Consider the following 18,822-nt stretch of genomic DNA (forward strand, 5'->3'; position numbering starts at 1 on the left):
CAGCAGCACCTATATAGACAAGAATGGTAAGGTTGTGACCAAGCATGGAACTCTGAGACCTGAGGATGCCTCCAAGTTTTTTGGTGCTTTGCTTGGAAGATAAAAATCAATATATATTTATTATGTTGAAATATATTTAATTAAATCAAAATGTTATTATGAAAAAATAAATGTTTATTAAAGCAAAAAAAAAAAATAAAAAAAAAATAAAACATTGGCTATCTCAGAGCAAGTATTATAGGATTTTTGTGCATCTGTAAAAACACAAAGCACGTCATTTTTACACTTTTTTCCTTGACTATTAAGTTAATTAGCGACCAAGTCTTTCTGATATCAGTAACACAATCTTCAAATCTTTCATGGTAATATTTTTTCTTCTCTTTTCTAGCAAGTTTTTTGAATTTATTATTTAGGTATTTGAATTTATTTTCAGCAGATTCAGTCCTATGTTTAAGTTTGTTTTTAAAGGCCCTATTTTTGGCTTTTCTGATTTTTAATAACTCCTGTGACATCCACGGGTTAATAGGAACTTTTCCTTTGTTTACATATTTTTCTTTTAAAGGGAAACTCTCTTTAAAGTACTTTTCTAATATGTTACCAAAACTTTCAAAGGCAGTTTTCGGAATATTATTATTATTTACACCTTCCAAATTTTGTGAAGCGAGTTTCTCTTTAAAGTTTTCTACGTTATTCAGACTCAAATCATAATAATATTGTTTTTGGTTTGAAGTATTTTTTTCACAAGTTACATTTAAGTTAAAAAATTGGAAGATGATCAGAAATAGAAGACATAATTAGGCCGCTTTCATAAAATTCTTGCTTTTTATTGCTAAAAATGTTATCAATGAGAGTTGCTGAATTTTGACAAATTCTAGTAGGTAGAGTAATCATTGGTAGAAAAGAAGCGGATATTAATAGGTTCAAAGATCATTTGTTTGGTTGTGGGAATCAAAGTTTAGAAAATTCACATTGAAATCACCCCCAAATATAATATCATCAGATTTTTAAAAAACTGGGTCAGTTTTTAAAAATGTTAATTTTTCTCCAAACCATTCTATAAAGTTATTTAAGTTACCACCAGGAATTCTGTAAATGTTGCCTATAATCTTAAATTCGTTCTTACCAAAAAATACTTTTATGAATTGAGTCTCAAATTCGCCCTCTAAAATATATGATAAGTCATCAATAATTTTATAACTTAAGTTTTGCTTAAGATATATTCCTAAACCCCCACCCCTTTTTCCTTCCCTTGTTTGTAAGATGATATCTTGATAATTTTCTAATCTAGTGGTGTGTGCGTTATTTGCTGCCCAAATTTCTTGAAATAATAAAATACTAAAAGAAAATTTTTCAGTTTCTATCTCCGATAATAATTCTTGTATGTCGTCGATTTTATTATTTATACTTCTAATAATCTGACTATAGACTGAAAACTTATCCTCCCTCTTTCCAATAAAGTTTACAAATTCATGGTTTTCAAAGTAAGAACACGAATGATTTAAATTTGAATCTAATTGCAAATAATTATGTCCAAGATTATTAACCAACTCATCATCCATTTTTAATTTGAATGCTTATAGTATTTTTGTTTAAATGTACCAAAGAAAAAAAAGCATTAAACAACCCATTTTTAATGCTATGATAATTTACACAGAACATATACATAGTAAAAAAATATTAAGTGATAACAGATAGAGATTAGTTTAAATTCGGGTTTTTCAAAATAAAATATCCATCCCATTTTTACACCATTATATTCTAGTTTGATTCACTTTCGGATTGTTTATCATATTTTACAGGAGACAAGTTAGAGTAACTCACCCACATAGTAAGTTTTAGAGTTGTCAATTTTGTAATCCAAAGTTAGCCGTTTAGGAGCCGCTCTTTTACTCAAAGTGACACTGATAACACCATTTTCATTAGAAGTAAAATGGATTAATTTTCTGATTAAATCTGAACGCCTTTTTGTGAGTTGGAAAGTTAACCAAAAGTTAGGTCGTATTACCTTTCTCGCCTCCTCTTTCTAAGCTCCTTCCACTGTTTCCTCCCCCTCCATCGCTCCTCCCCTCGTTATGCATATGGGGTGGTACTGTGGTAATACGACACCCAGACGGACAGGCCGTTTACAGAGTTGCTTCGCTGTGACTTATGATAACAAACCCCCTGCACTAATCTTATTATATCACCATCTATCTCATGACCGCCGTTGACCCCGCACCCAGCGGTCAAACTAGCCTGCCTAAATGTGGGGAGGGGACTCAAACATGCAACTATCACGAGTGCCTCACGCGCTTATATAACCGGGAGGCGTTGCCTCCCCTTTTACCACCGCTGCCCCCACAGCCTGTCTGCCGTCGGGAGCTAAGCCCTAGCGCCCCACACCCCCTTCAAACCTAACCATTGTTATAATCTGTTGTATATATATAGTAAACATAACTTGTAAATATTATTCAGTTTAAATATATAATTTCTGTATGATTGAATCCTGCTTGTTTGTTTGGTAGAATACTTAAAGGCTAGGGCTCGTTGAATCCGAACTCGTTACCCCGTGGGCCGAGAACGCTCGGCTTACCAGAACTTGGTGTCAGCGTGTTTCAATCGAGCCTTACAGAAACTAGCCTATTCTACCTCTGATTGGACCCTTTGGCAAGTAAAGGGACAATCAGCCGCCAACTGACCCGTGAGACGGCCTTTTTAGGTCGAATTTCCATCATTTTGAACGCAATATGTGGGCCTCTGGCCTACGGCAAGCAGATTTAGCCTGCTAAAAGCGCCAGTTAAGACGCTTTTTCCGTGTCGTGTAGGAGTAGCGCTAGGTGCGCAGCCACGGCAATCGGATAATTTAGCTCAGACGGCTACAGAACTGAGTCTAAATTGGCAAGTGTAGCTGGGACAAGCCCCAGGACACCCAGGCCAAACCTACGAGACAGACAGCCGGGTGCTGGTCTCCCTAAGAAGGCAATGTGTGGCTGCGAAGCTTCAGCACACAAGTAAGCCCTACCACTGCGACGGATAGCAGATTTTGAGCCACAGGCACGGCAGGACGGGACATTCCCTGCCGCTGCCTCCCAGGATTCGAACCCGAGGCGCTGCAGGACGGGCCATTCCCTGCCGCCATTTTCGGGATTCGAACCAGCGGCGCTGTAGGACGGGTCATTCCCTACCGCCGTCACCCCTCTGAACCTTGCAGGACGGACATTCCCTGCTGCCAGTGCTTCCAGAATCACACCTAGAGCTCCTAGTGATAACAACACATAAGTGTGTATAAATGTCAACCAAGTGATAAAAATAAATATAAAATTGTTGACCAAGTGATAATTAATAAGCTCTAGTGATTCGAAGCTACAGTCTAAGCCACCATGGTAAGCGATACCACCATAGCTGCGGTTCGGCCACCACCAAAGTTTCTGCCAACCCCAGCCGAACGAGAGGCCCCCTTGTCTCAAGGGCAGGACCTCCACTTCCCCTGCCATGTCAGGGTGAGGTTTCCTACCCCTGACCCTGCCCAGCATGTACAGGTTGATGCCATGATTGATTCTGGCAACCGTGTACCAGGGTCTGCTGTAATTTCTGAGCACCTCATGCACGCGATGGGCGTGCAACGCATGTTGATTCCGGACAACACCCAGATCCTGACTGCTAATGAGGAAGGCCAGCCCCTCCAGGTAATAGGAAAGTTAAAAGAGTTATATATGGCAGTCTCACACACTCTTATACTCCATCTATACCACGTGACTGTGGTCCGGAACCTCTCACACCCTCTGAACCTAGGAGGGTATTTTCTCAAGGAGTTCGGAACTAGGCTCTGTTTCGACATGCAACCACCTTGCTTGTGGGTGCGTGGGGAGTTTATCCCACTCCGTGGCGTCCCCATTGACCGGGAGACAGCCGAGAGAGAGCTAAGCTATGAGGGGCCCCTGCCAGGCCCCCTGCCTGAGCAGCCGCGTGTGGTTGAGAAAGGCACACACTGGGTGGACGCTGAGCTCAACGCACACAAGGGAGCTAACCTGCTAGCCATGGGGTTGCCCCCAGTGCCCAAGGTGCCGAGGGAGAGCCTGCCAACAACGTTTCCTGAGATTGCCAGCCCTCCAGAACCAATCTTCTCCGCCGACACCTTTATCAACGGCCAGCCGTGTCCACCTGGCCCCCTCTACCTGGGACCTCCAGCCAGTCCACCAGCCAAGCCCGAGTCCAGACCCGTCAAGTCGCGGTCTGATGTACCCGGAGCCACACTCAACTCTCAGGCCCCAGCCTCTCCCGGCGCCGTGCCCGTCAAGTCGCGGCCGGACGTCCACGGAGCCAAAGCTGGACCCAGCACTTTGGCCTCTCCCAGCGCCGAGCCCGTCAAATCGTGGCCGGACGCCCTCGGAGCCACACCTGGCTCCGACACGTCAGCCCCTCCAGAAGCCGAGCCCGTCAAGTCGCGGCCGGTGGGCCCCGGAGCCAAAGCTGACCCCGCACCAGCCACGTATAGGCTAAGCGCTGTCACTCCAACTGATGGCCAGCCACCCCAGCTCCGCACAGCCAAGCGGGTGGTCCTGCCTGGCCGCGGGGTTATGGCGGTCCCTGTTGAGCTAGTAGGCCATCGCACCAAGGATGCCATCCAACTAGCTGCCCCAGAACAGAGGTTTGGGGAGGATCTTGTTATTCCAGAGGGCCTGTATGCCCACAGGCCTGGCTCTGCCACTGTGTTTAGAGTACTGGTGGTCAATGAGGGGGAGGTGCCCCTCTTGCTGGATGCTGGCCTCCCAGTGGCAGGGGAGCTGGTCAAACCTGACATTCTAGAGGTCTCTGATACGCCTCCCCCGCGTCTCCACTCGTTCCAAGAACCTGCTGAGCCTATAGACATGCAGGAGTTGTGGGAGGCCCTGGAGATGGAAGACAATGAGTTCCTACGCAAGGACCCCTTGCTCAAGAAGGAGGTCTGGACTATGTTGTCAGAATACAGGGACGTCTTCTCCAATTCTACCCCCGGCTGCACAGATGTGGTTGAGTTGCAGCTGCGCCTCAAGCCAGGGACCCAGCCGATCCGCCAGAGATTTAGGGATCTGAACCCGCGGCAAGAGGCTGAACTGGAGAAACAACTGGACACCTGGCTACAGGAGGGAGTTATAGAGCCGTCAGACTCCGCCTGGAGCAGCCCCCTGGTGCCCATCAAGAAGAAGGACGGGAGCACCCGCTGGGCCGTCGACTACAGAGCCCTCAACAAGTGTCTGGAGCTGGACAGCTACCCCCTGCCTAGGATCCAGCAGTTGGTGGAACGAGCTGGCGGGCACCGTGTCTACAGTGCTTTAGACGCGGTGGCCGCATACTACACCATCCGTGTGTCCGAGGACAGCCGGCCCTGCACCGCCTTCACCACCCCCAGGGGCTTGTATCAATGGAAAAGGATGCCCTTTGGCCTGGCTACGGCACCGTCTGTCTATTCCAGGTTTATTGCAGGGGTCCTAAACCCACTAGGCACAGCCAACCTCCAGTCATACCTTGACGACGTCCTGACCTTCCACCAGGATACCTGGGCCCACCTGGCCAGGCTCCGAGAGGTCTTGGAAGCCCACCGCAGGGGAGGGATCCGCCTCAAGCCAGCCAAGACCAAGCTGTTCCGATCCAAGGTGGATTATCTGGGCCACACCCTCAGCCGTGAGGGGATAGCCATGCAAGAGGACTATATTGACCGTATCTTGGACTGGCCAGCCCCTAGCACCCCCAAGGATTTGCTGGCGCTGCTGGGGTTCTTTGGATACTACCGCCTGTTCATCCCAGAGTATGCAGACCTCACCTACGAGATGAATCGCCAGAAGACGGCCAAGGCCCTAACCTGGACGCCTGAGATGGAAGCCCAGCTGCTGCAACTCAAGGACAAGTTCCGCAAGGCCCCCATCCGAGCGCCGCCCAGGTTTGATTTGCCAGCGGTGTTCCAGCTCACCACAGATTTCAGCAGCCGCGCCATCTCTGCCATACTGAGTCAATGTCAGGAGGGCAAGGAGAGGCTGATTGCCGCCGTGGGGCGCAAGACAACCGACCCTGAGACGCGCTACCCGTCCTGGAAGGGAGAGATGGCCGCCATTATGTATGGGATCCGAAAATTCCACGGCATCTTGTCCTACCGCAGCTTCCAGATCAACACTGATTCCTCTGCCTTGCTACAGATGAAATCATTGAACACATCCACAGGGATGGTGGCCCGCTGGCAGGAGGAGCTAGCGGCCTTAGACTTTACCGTCTGCCACAGGCCTGGCACCCAGAATACCAAAGCCGACGCCCTCAGCCGCCGGGAAGATGCCAACATGCCAACGGCTAGCGCCGAAGAATTAGCAGAGCAGGCTGAGTACATCCACAACCTTTGCCAGCTGGGGGAGTCCGCAGCTAGCCGGCCTCCTGCCGCCCGACTGGATCCAGCTAGAGTATTGGAGGCCCAGACACAGGACCCCCTCCTGCTCCGTGTCCGCCAATGGGTGGCTGATGGCAAAGCCCCAACCAAGGCTGAGCTGCGTGGCAAGGAACGAGACGAGCAGCAGTACGCCAGCCGCTTCCCAGCCCTGGGGCTTGACGAGCATGGCTGCCTCACCACCACTGACCAGACTCTGACAGGAGAGAGGACAAGATACCTGCTGCCTTCGGCCCTCCAGCAGGATGCGTTCTTTCTAGCCCATGGGACCCCCATGGCTGGGCACTTTGGGATGGACGCAACTATCGCCCGCGTTGCCATGCACTTCTGGTGGCCCAACCTGGCCCGTGACGTCTGCCTGATGGTACAAACCTGCCCTGAGTGTGTCCAGAAAGTTACCAAGGAGAGGCTGAAGCAGGGGATCCACGTGCCCTCCCGCCAGGGGTATCCACAGCAAGTTCTATTCATCGACCTGGTGGGGCCACTGCCAGAGACCCCAGCTGGGAACCGCTACATCCTCACCTGCCAAGATGGATTCAGCCGGTTTGTCAGCCTCTACGCCATCCCCAACAAGCGCACCCTCACGGTGGCTGAAGCCCTGTTGCACCGCCACCTGGCCACGTTCGGATGCCCCCTGAAGATCCATTCCGACAATGGAATGGAATTTACCGGCCAGGTATTCCAGGAACTGGCCTCCAGGCTTGAGATTGGCCTGACACATCCACCACCCTACAACCCGCAGTCCAACCGAGTGGAGAGGTTTCATAGGACGCTCAACACAGGCATGCGCCTGTTCCTAGACAGAGACGATAACAACTGGGAGCCACACCTGCCTGCCATCGCCTTCGCATACAACACCAAGGCCTGCAGATCCACTGGCGTGACCCCGTTCCTGGCCTTCTTTGGGAGAGAGGCCAAACTTCCAGTGGACATGGTACTACGGCTGCCAGAGACCGAATATGCTTCAGTTCCAGCCAACGTCCAAGCTCTCTTGCAGCGCTACTATGCAGTGTATGATGCCATCCAGCAGAAGGAGGAGGGAGCCATCAGGAGGAGCGCGGCAGCTTACGAAGGCACGGCCAAGTATGAGGTTGGAGACTTGGTCTGGTACCTGGCCCCCCGCCTGGTGCCAGGGAAGGCAGCCAAGATTACCAAGAGATGGACTGGCCCCTGGAAAGTAGTGAGGAAAGCTACAGAAGTCCATTATGTCATTAAACCTGCCTCTCCAGTAGCCAGGATCTCAGAAGTCACCGCACATGTAGGCCGACTGCGCAAATACACTGGAGATGTGACTGCCCACCAGATCCCAGCAGACATCCAAGTTGACATGGACGGTGACGAGGATGCCACTGAGCTGCCAGTTGGAGCGGCGGCGCCCGCAGCTAGCAACCCAGGGGAGCTCCCAGTGCACCAGCCAGCCGCAGCCGCCCCACAGCTTAGCGGCCAAGATCGTGACCCAGTAGAGGAGAACCTGCAGGAGCAGCCCAACAAACCACCGCCGCCGCCGCCTGCTCCAGAGCCACTCAGAGATGCCATCTGGAATCCTGACGCGGACATGGAGAACCTGCCAGCCAGCAGCGAGCCTGTAGGAGAAGAGCCAGCCACTGCGATGGAAGAGGCCGCCCCAGAAGAAGAAGAAGAAGCCATGTGCCCCCTGCTGATGACAGCCATCCCCATCCGGGTAGGAGACCAAGCAACCTGAATCAAGCAGGCGCCCCCATGGAGCTCTATGCACCCTTTGCCATCGCCATTCCACCCTTAGGAACCATCAGAGTCTGCCTAGGCCTCCGTGTCCAGCTACCAGCCGAGACAGAACTAATCCTGCAGACGAGGCAAAATTTCCAGCGGCGGGGCTTGGCCGTCGCCAACCCACGCCTAGAAGCCAACCAGGAGCTGACAATGCTGATCACCAACCACAGTCAGACCGAGCAACGAGTGTCCCAGGGAGCCTGTGTAGCCCGAGCTGTCCTCCATCGAGCTGTGCCCCAAGAACTGCCTGTCCGGCGCAGGCATAGGCTGTCGTATCCCCAGGTTCAAGGCCTGGTGGCTCAGGAGCCACGCAACCCTTGAAGGGGAGGTTGTGGTAATACGACACCCAGACGGACAGGCCGTTTACAGAGTTGCTTCGCTGTGACTTATGATAACAAACCCCCTGCACTAATCTTATTTTATCACCATCTATCTCATGACCGCTGTTGACCCCGCACCCAGCGGTCAAACTAGCCTGCCTAAATGTGGGGAGGGGACTCAAACATGCAACTATCACGAGTGCCTCACGCGCTTATATAACCGGGAGGCGTTGCCTCCCCTTTTACCACCGCTGCCCCCACAGCCTGTCTGCCGTCGGGAGCTAAGCCCTAGCGCCCCACACCCCCTTCAAACCTAACCATTGTTATAATCTGTTGTATATATATAGTAAACATAACTTGTAAATATTATTCAGTTTAAATATATAATTTCTGTATGATTGAATCCTGCTTGTTTGTTTGGTAGAATACTTAAAGGCTAGGGCTCGTTGAATCCGAACTCGTTACCCCGTGGGCCGAGAACGCTCGGCTTACCAGAGTACATTGACAAATAGTGGAATGAATATAAGCTTACTGTATTTTCTTGTATAATACAGCAGAATTATCTCTCAACTTTGCTTTTTTACATACTTTATTTATTTACATTTTTTAGACAATTTTAATGTACTGGCAAAAAAGCATACATCACTTTTATGGGTGTTGTCATCCTTGTTAAAGAGATATTTTACAGAAAAGGGGGTAGATTTTGGGTGGTACATTGACAAATAGTGGAATGAATAGCTTATATTTTCTTGAGTAATACAGCAGCATGTTTTTTTTATTTAAATTTTTGGGCCAATTCTAATGTACTGGCAAAAAAACATACATTACTTTTATGGATGTTGTTAAAGAGATATTTTACAGAAAAGGGGGTAACGGCGATTTTGGGTGGTACATTTACAAATAGTGGAATGAATAGCTTACTGTATTTTCTTGTGCAATACAGCAGAATTATCTCTCAACTTTGCTTTTTTACATACTTTTTTTAAAAGCGAAGCTTTTCTATAATAAGGGTCGGTCCGTCTGTCCGTCACACAGAGTTAGCTCTTTTCGTTAATTTAAACAGGTTAGAATTGTCCTATCGATTCCAAACTTTGCATGATGATTCCTATAGTAGTTAGGTACAATTAAGAAAGCGTGGCAACTCTATAAACAATACCAGAATGTCCGTACGTCCATTTTAAACATTTTTTTGACAACAAATTTTTGTATGTTAAAATTATCTGATTCTTCTGATTTTTTTAAAACTGATTCCTATTACAACGAGGTACAATGTTATAAGCGAAGCATCTCTATAAACAAGTCCCAAAAATGTAAGTATGTCCTTAAACAGTATCAACAGATTTTCTTAAAATATTGTTTGTACTGATGCATTAATATTCTGCTAATTCAGTTCTGACAATCTACAAGTTTTAATGTTCGTTTGTCCTTACATTTCAAAGCTTCGCTTTTATGGATGTTGTCATCCTTGTTTTTTTACATTTTTCAGACAATTCTAATGTACTGGCAAATTCATTTTTTAATTTACCTACACTTACAAGGCACTATGGGACATTTCAAAACATTTTAAATTTTTATCAGAGTTTATCAGAGATTTTTTTACATGAACGTGTAGCTTTTGATGAGTAGATTTGACTTTATTTCATCCACTTTAGGTAAAAGTCCCGACTATTATGCTTTTTTAAGGTTTAAAGTTTTTGTAAAAGAGTAAATGACTTTAACGCTAAATTTAAGTGCAACGACATTCATTTGCGTAATATTTATGTGTTGCTTTAACCGTCTCAAGAAATAGGGGGTGGGGAGTGTCAAAGGGTGGGGATTTTCAAGAATTAGGGTAAAGAGTAACTATCCGAAGAAAGGGAAAATACTAGGTAAAAACATTTTGAAACATATAGTTATTAATCTTCAATAACCGAGATTGAACTTACTTATCAAGTATTAATTTCTATAATCAAAGATATTTTAATCTAAAAGTTAAATACTGGGTAAATTGTTAAAATTTCCCTCTAAAATTACGTTCTTTAAAATAAGAAATAATTCAACTAGACTTGCTAACTTACTTCCTTAATTTTAATCTTTATAAATGATTAATTTATAATGAATCACCCCAGAAAAATAGAACCTTATTCTTTATTAAAAGTTTTAAAGTCTAATATGATTACTCTTAGCTCTTGAAATTAAATTCCCTTATGACCATATGCATCTGCTGGTGTTTATACAATACTAATAATATTTTTTTCATGATTTATAATTTTGTCAATTTTAATTTTTTTAGAGACAAATGGAATACAATATTCTTTTTTTATTCTTAAAGTTTTTGAAGTTGCTAAAATGAGTAAAAAATTTGCTAAAATGTAAAACAACCCTGGAAGATAACTAATCCCCACCCCCTCAAATTTCCAAGATGGGACAGGAAATATCAAGTTTTCTAAGATTGTAAAATTTCTATAATTAGAATTAAAGACAATAAGTGATAAACATGTCATTAATACAGCTCTCAATTAGCAAACTTTAAAACTTAGAAATGAGTTTGATATCTTAATTATATTTAATATATTTAATTTTATAACCTTTAAGTACATTATAAAATAAACATAGAGATGTACGAGAATAATAATTATAAGATGATTAAACAGAAAATTTTTAATTTTTCACTTTTCTCTCCTATTACTTTTTATTACTTTCTTAATTATTTTAGCAAGTGTGATTATTTATGAATATTAAAAAGATTTGTACATTTAAAGATAACTCAACTAGTTTTTTGGGGTGACAAAATCTCTTCTATAGAAGCACTAAAATAAAAAAGGTATTTTAATATAAATGAGATTATTGAACTATTGACTTTTAAATGTAAAAAATAATGTCAACAAATGCTAAACATTTTATAATAGATTCTAAAAAATAAGAAAAGTAAAAAATCAAATTGATGAAATATAATTTCAAACTAATATTTTGTATCCCAATCCTTTAAAATTACATAAGAAGACGAAATGAATTAGGTATGTCGTCATTGTGCATAGCAAAATTTAAGTTATGAAAAAATGAAAAATAACAGCAAATAAATAATCTTTTTTGATATTTTTTGATTGTTTTGAAGTCCATAGATTATAATCGAAACATATTTCATATCTCTATCTTATGCAGGGGAAAAATGAAACAAAACATATACATTTGTCCCATAGTGCAAGGTCCGTCAGTCTGTCTGTAATACTCTAAATGACACAAAATTTCTATGGGGAAAAAATGTTATTATCTTCTACCATTTAAGATAAAAGGCTAATTTTTTGCCTGTCTTATCAAACTATCCCCCAACCAATAAGAAAATCTCAATAAAACTTAATAAAAGTATGCAGAATATTAAAGTATTCAATCCCTGAAAATTTAAGCTGTCTATCTTCAATAGGATTTGAGAAAATCTTGAAAACTTAAAAATGTAGGAATCAATCTATCACCCCAATTTATTGACGAATATTAATAAAACTTGATGAAAATATGAAGAATGGGAACATATTTAATCCCTAAAAATTTCAGGTGTCTATCTTTTATAGGAGCCGAGAAAATCATGATTCCCCCTTTCTGTTTCTAATAGACGGATGGACGGATGGTCGGACATTTCGCTACTAAAAAGTGGTTTTATTAAAGTCTGAGTGTCTCTCTATGGTATTATATTGTGAAACTGTCCTATAAGTATACATTTGACAAAATATACCAGGATAACAAGTATAGTACCATGGATGACAAATTTTTAGTTTTTTCAATTCTCAGAATGTACTTCACTATAGTGGAATAATATATCTTACAATATGAAGTAGTACAATTTTTTCTGTTAAGATCTAAGTAACTAATGACACGGAATGGTTTTAGACCATTTTATTTTCAAAATCGTGGGTTTAAGTGATTTTTCTGTTCCTTTTTTCTACGTCGAATACAGAGCTCTAGATGCTATGGCGCAGCCGCTAGTATACATTTTACATATGAGTAGTTGACCTCCGTTTAAAATGACAAACTTGAATCGCCATTAGGGGGTTATATCCCTCCCCTCCTGAGGGTTTTTAAAATCATTTTCAAAGGGGATTTTGCCAATTTAATTCCCCCAAAATCTAAAATTATGTGAACGCCCTAGAGTGCAGGTACAGAAAAAAAATCTAACTGCCATTGTCCCCTCCCTGCGTGAGAAATGTAGACAAAAAATATGTGATATAAATGTGGAAATATCTAAATTGTCAGCATAAATTTGTTATAAAACTTTATTCTTATACAATTTAAAACTGTGATTTTATAACCATTCATAATATTATTTTTCATGAATATTACAATAAAAATCATGTATTCAAGACTAGTTTTCATCTTATAATTTCTCATTTTAATATCCGCGGAAAGCTGTATACGATAATACGATGTGCAAAATAACTATTTTGTAGCTAAATCTGCTGCTTATTAATCAGTTTTAGGGTTAAATTTTATTTCTTTTATATTATGCAACCTTAAATTACACGATCCCACTTAGATTATGAGGTCAAAAAAATTAACAAATGAGAGGTCAGTAGTATACACTGTAATTGACCAATGGTAAAATTTATAGTGGCCTCTCATTGGTTAATTTTTTTGACGTCATAATCTGAGTCAGCCACTTTTACTAGCTTCGTAATTTTTTTTTTTTTAAATAGCTAGTAGGTGCTTTTAGAACGTAGATGTAAAATGATCAATAGAATTTTAAATGTAATTTAATTTTGTGTTTTAATTAAGTTAGTTTTAAGGTCCTAAAACGCACCAAAAAAAGAAGAAAATTGCCATTATGAAAAAAAATAGTAAGATCTTTAATTTAACACCTTACTTTTTTTATTCTGTGAAATAATTATTGAAAAAAATCTATTTTGTTAAAGCCCGCTAAATCAAAACTTTGAACTTTGGTAGGTTAAACAATAATCACAAAAGTTAGGACACATTCTTTAACCAACTAATTGTTTATTCTATGGCTTTAACAATAAAGTAATTTGAAAAGAGCAAGAAGGTCCAAGCTTTATTTTAAGGAAGGTGAAATAAGGCGTTTCAAAGGTTTGAGGGGGGGGGGGGTAAATTAATGTATTTATATCAGTTTTGGTCGGTAAGACAAAATGAGTGTTTCCAAAGGTTAAGGGGGTTAAACGCACCTTTATCTCCACCATTGGACATCTAGAGAGTTAAAAGCCTAATTAATGGGCAAGTTTTAAAAAGATAAGTTTTTAAGTGAATCCTAAAATAGGTTTTCATAAAAAAAAACATTACGTCTGATAGAGGTATGAAAAGTATGAAAAAATATCAATAAAACTGTTGACAGTTATATCAAACTTTTAGACAAAATAGATAATTTCTAACAATGTTGTTTTCAATTTTATTGGCAAGCAAGTCGTAAAAAGTATTGGGGAGGGGGGGGGGGGATGAAAAAAGATGGCTAATTTGATTTTTTTATGGTTCTTTGCAAATTTATATACAGTGCAAAATACAATAAAATACGAAACAGAAATCTATAAAAGCGAAGCTTTTCTAAAATTGGGATTGGTCCGTCCGTGCGTCCGTGACAAATAGCTTTTATCGTTAATTTAGGCACGTTAGAATTGTCTTATCGATTTCGAACTTTGCATGGTGATTCCTTTAGTAGTTAGGTCTATTTTAAACATGATGATTTTCATTTTTTTAACAACAAATTTTCATGTGAACTAATTATCCGATTGATCTGATTTTTAGTATATTGATTCCCTGGACAACAAAGTATAATGTTATAAGTGAACCAACTCTATAATCAAGTCCTAAACATGTAAGTATGTCCATAAGCGTTATCCTGTATCGAACAGTTTTTCAAAATATTTACTTAAAAATTTGCTTCGACTATTTTACATTTATATTCTGATTATTTAGTTCTGACAATAAACAGGTATTAATGTCCGTTTGTCCTACAGTTTCAGTGCTTTGCTTTTATGGATTTTATCATCGTTGTAAATTTGAATATTTACGCATTTATTATCAACATTGATGTAGAATATTCGTAGATATTATAACGGGGGGAAAATTGCTGTCAACAAGTTTCACTTCATTAGAGAACTTTAAAATCTGTAGTAAGATTAAAGACAAAAAAGCATTGCTTAAACTTTTTTGTATGTTGTGCTTGCGAATGAGGAATCGAGAGGCTGAGAGGTGATGGGAAAGGGAAGAGTAATAAAAGTGAAAGATTACTGGAAGGTAAAAGGAAAGGGAAAGAAGGGTTGGGGAAGGGTAGAAAATCAAATAAGGGAATTAATAAGAAAGTTAAAAGTTGGATAGTGACAGTGGAAAATTTGTCCTCAATCTAGGTTGCTAATATGGACCTCATTTATCGGTCAGGTCGTTAATCCAGTAGGAGAGGAAGGGATGTGGTAAATGAGGTGAAAAAGGGGTATTGATTAAAGTACAAATGATAATCCAAATGATAATATATCGATTAGGAAAAGTAACTTGTGTTACTATTGGCATAACAGAAGAACTAACACAAACAATTATAGAGTAGCTTCGCTAATAAGTTAAAAAGAACAAATAAATATTTATGGTAAAGTTATATTATATTAATCATTATAACAATTTGCAATATGCGAATTGAGTTCCATAAAATATTTTTTTTTAAATTATTCATAAAATTTCATAAAACTTGATGGTATGTTAGATATAACATAACAAATTACGGACAGATCTATTTATAAGTCAAAATGTAATTTAAAATAGAAAATTTTAAAATATGATTCTACAAAACTAATTTTGTAAATATCATAAACAGGTTATATATGTTAATATAATGTAAAATTATCACAATTTGCAATATGCGAATTGACTTTACATGGACTATAATTATTTACAATAAAGAACTTTTTTAAAATTGACAAAAAATGTACCTAGGTTTTTTTTAGAATTTTGTGAAAAATTAAAAATAGTTTTATGTGTAAATTAATAAATGAATAAATTAAATTGAAAATCAAATGAAAATATAATTTGATTTTAACACACTCGTGCGAATGTGCAAATTTGATTAAATAATTATTATTTTATTTTAAATTTGTTGATATTCAATTTTTCTTCTAGCTCTTCTACTTGTCTCACAACCACAAAACAAAAGCACCTAAATATTATTATAAATTAAAAAACTAAATTTCCATGGATCAAGTTATAAATGGATATAAAATATTAGATATATATACAGGGGAAAATTTGTAGTTATTCTAGGTTGATAATATGGACCACAATTAATTGTCAATTCATTAATTCATTAAGAGGAAAGGTTGTAAAGTTGGTGGATGGGTGGTATAGTTATTTTAGCCAATTGTGATTATCACTTCATTACAGTACATGAAAATCTCCTGCATCATCCAAGTAATAATAAATCGATTTTTATACCTATCTTTATAATAAGTATTCAAAATAAATATGATGGTGATCATTATTTTTCCAATGATTCCAATTTACTTCTACTAAACTCTTTTTGGTCTTATTCAGAATCAACTCAGTTTTGTTAGGCCCAAAAAGACCTAAGGTCCAAGCTAGAAAAACTTGTTTTTTTTTATTCTCATTTAATAATAAATACAATGCTACAAATTATTTTTCAGTATAGCTGAGAACCGGTTCTAATCCAGTGAATATTAATCGGTTTTGAAGCAGTACTTAAAATACATTACTTTTTGCGCTGCTTAATTTAGTTTTCAATCAATGCAAAAAAAGTTTGCGAAGTAATTGCATTGTTCTTCATTGCATAATTCTTAATGTTATTATTTTGAGACTAATTGCAAGTAATTTGCGCACAATATTTTTTTGCAAAGTAACTTAAATTTTGCAATTTTAATGCTTTAAAAGAAAATAAATTTAGACGAAGAATTAATTTGATTATTAATTATTTTCATTATTAACCAGAATATTTTAAATGTCCTGCGAGGTCCTTTGATACAGACAGAATGAAATCATGTTACTTTTATTTAAAGGACAAAAAATAACTTACCGATATACCAATAATAATCGCCTCAATAGAACAGCTCCAGCTGAAACCAAATTGATCAAAGGTGACACTGCCGAGCCCGGCCCCAACAAAACTTCCAATACACAGGCTTATTAACCACAAGCTGCTCATTAAACTCTGAAAAATAATATTAATTTAAAAATCTTCTAATATTTATGTGAAAATCCGGGAATCATAGGCCAAATATATCATCAGATAAAAATAAACTATTTTCTTACTACATGGATTATTAATTACTTAAATCTTTGCCAAATTCTAACCAGTTAACCAAAATAAAATTTTGATAACCTTGTATAAATCCACTACAAGCGAAGCAAATAAAAACTACTTATTATATTAAAAAAGAATAAATAGCTAATTGAAGTAGAAAAATATCATAATCACAAATCAAGAACTATACATTTTAAAAATCTCATTAAATAAAAAAAAGGTATAAAATAAATAATTCATTATTTATAAAAAAAGAGACATGGACCATTTGAAAATCTTACATGAGTTTGATCTGTTTGTGGTAGTTTATTTGTTTGGCTGCATTCCATTAGACCAAGTAGGCCACCAATCAGACCACTTGCAGTTCCAAGACCCTAAACAAATTTGGTGTAGTGATTTATTCATTTAAAAAAGAAAAGATTTGTATGTCTGTCTACCTTCGCTATTTTTGACTGATTTGATTCAGGGAGTAAGGGAGGGGACAATGGATCAAATATTCAATTTTTTTGGAGTTCCAGACTTTGGGTACTGGCTTAAAGGGAATGTGCAAGAATTTAGCAGGTTCTGATTGACTTTAGCCTCTAAATCGCTGAGTTAGTTTTGAATATAGCCGACAACTATCAACAAACTAAATTTCTAGCAGACGGCGGGTTTTAACAATTCTTTTTTCATAAAAAAAAATCATTTCATAGATAAAACTTTGTTGTGATATTTCTATCACATATTCAATTCTTGTATATAGTAATATTTTAAAATTTAAGGATATGGGGTGAACAAGTTCCAGTAATTAATTACAGAATGGTTACATCAATCTGATGTCCTGGTAATCTTATTTCAAATGAATGCTTTATTTCTTAGAACTTTTTTTTAGTTTATCTAGATTTGATTAACATACCCTCTACAATTTTCTTCAAGTTTTCTGAATAAATCTGGATTTCATGGCGTTTCAACTATTCAATTGAATTAATTGCCCATTGTCCCCTCCCTTACTCCCTGGGTTTAATTTCTCTTTCAGCAAAGCTTTACTAAAGCTCTGAACAACAAATTTAAACTAATAGAGGTGGCGTTCTAAAATTATCCCGCTATTAGCTAGATTGAATATTAATCTTTTTCTTCCATTGTCCTATCCCTGTTTAAAGTATTAAAGTATTTATAATTTTGCCTCTCTTTCTTTAAAATATTTTTCAAATTATCGTCCTGAAAGGGTTAAAATGTTTAGTTAACTGTTAAATTTTAGTTCAATATCTGACCACATTACGCACGTATCGCTACTATCAAATTATTTTAAAACTAAGTTTTCTTTTATTTACTATATTATAAATTTAAATTTTCTGTTTTATGGATAGAAATTGAATACTTCAATATAATTCAAATAGCAACATGAAATAAAAAAAGAATTTATTCTTCATGCAGTAAAATAATGGGTCATATCGTTCTGGTCAATGAGAGTTTATTATGGATTATTGGAGTTTTATGGGTTTTTAACACTTAATATTTGGAAAACTTCAGCTCATATATAGACATTTATTTCCCATATAGATCTGTCATGGATCTTAATGCAATAAAGTAGGCTATTTTGTAAATGTTAAAAATTAGAAGATTTCATTAAATAAAAGTTCCCGCAAATATAAGTATTAATTAATAGGTAAGTTTCAGTTAAATGTACCAATAAGATAACCTCCCTTGCTTATTTGAATAAAAATGTTAAAGGTTTTTCAGGCCATCAGAAATAATTATCAAAGATCCTTAGGTAGTTTAAAACACAAAAATATTGAAACCTTTACTGCACAATCATTAGACAAACGTTTAGACTTTTCAATTTCTCTAGTTTTTTTTTATTATTTATTTGGCGAGTCTTAGTCCTTGCTTTTTGTTATTCTAGGAGTTAATTTGTAAAGAAGGTTGATAAATAACAACGACGCAGGAATCTAAAGGGATAAGACAATTGCTGATAAATTCTTTTACACCTCAATGATGTTACACAAAATTCCTTATTTATAGAATACAATTATTGGCTGAAGCGTTTGGACACTGAACTTAAAGAATCAACCAATAAAAATTCAATAAAAGTCCCTAAAGTTGTTAAGCCAACGAAAAAGAAAAGACTTTTGGGACTAGTTTAATAAACATTCCATTGTCCCCTTCCT

General features: G+C 38.9%; 1 protein-coding gene across 1 annotated transcript in view; it reads right to left on the reverse strand.

The window, feature by feature from the left end:
- Positions 1–15,001: 15,001 nt before the first annotated feature.
- The window catches only part of LOC145327253 (MFS-type transporter SLC18B1-like), a 35,293-nt gene continuing 31,472 nt past the window's right edge, over positions 15,002–18,822 (reverse strand). The window contains exons 13-15 of the mRNA XM_080170840.1: positions 16,957–17,049; positions 16,448–16,582; positions 15,002–15,577 (exon numbers count right to left, since the gene is read on the reverse strand). Of these exons, the coding sequence (XP_080026966.1) occupies positions 15,509–15,577; positions 16,448–16,582; positions 16,957–17,049 (297 nt within the window). The 3' untranslated portion in view covers positions 15,002–15,508. The remainder of the gene's footprint in view (positions 15,578–16,447; positions 16,583–16,956; positions 17,050–18,822) is intronic.

Source organism: Acartia tonsa, chromosome 8, assembly GCF_053477335.1.
Source record: "Acartia tonsa isolate MP-2025a chromosome 8, ASM5347733v1, whole genome shotgun sequence".
Lineage (NCBI taxonomy): Eukaryota > Metazoa > Arthropoda > Copepoda > Calanoida > Acartiidae > Acartia > Acartia tonsa.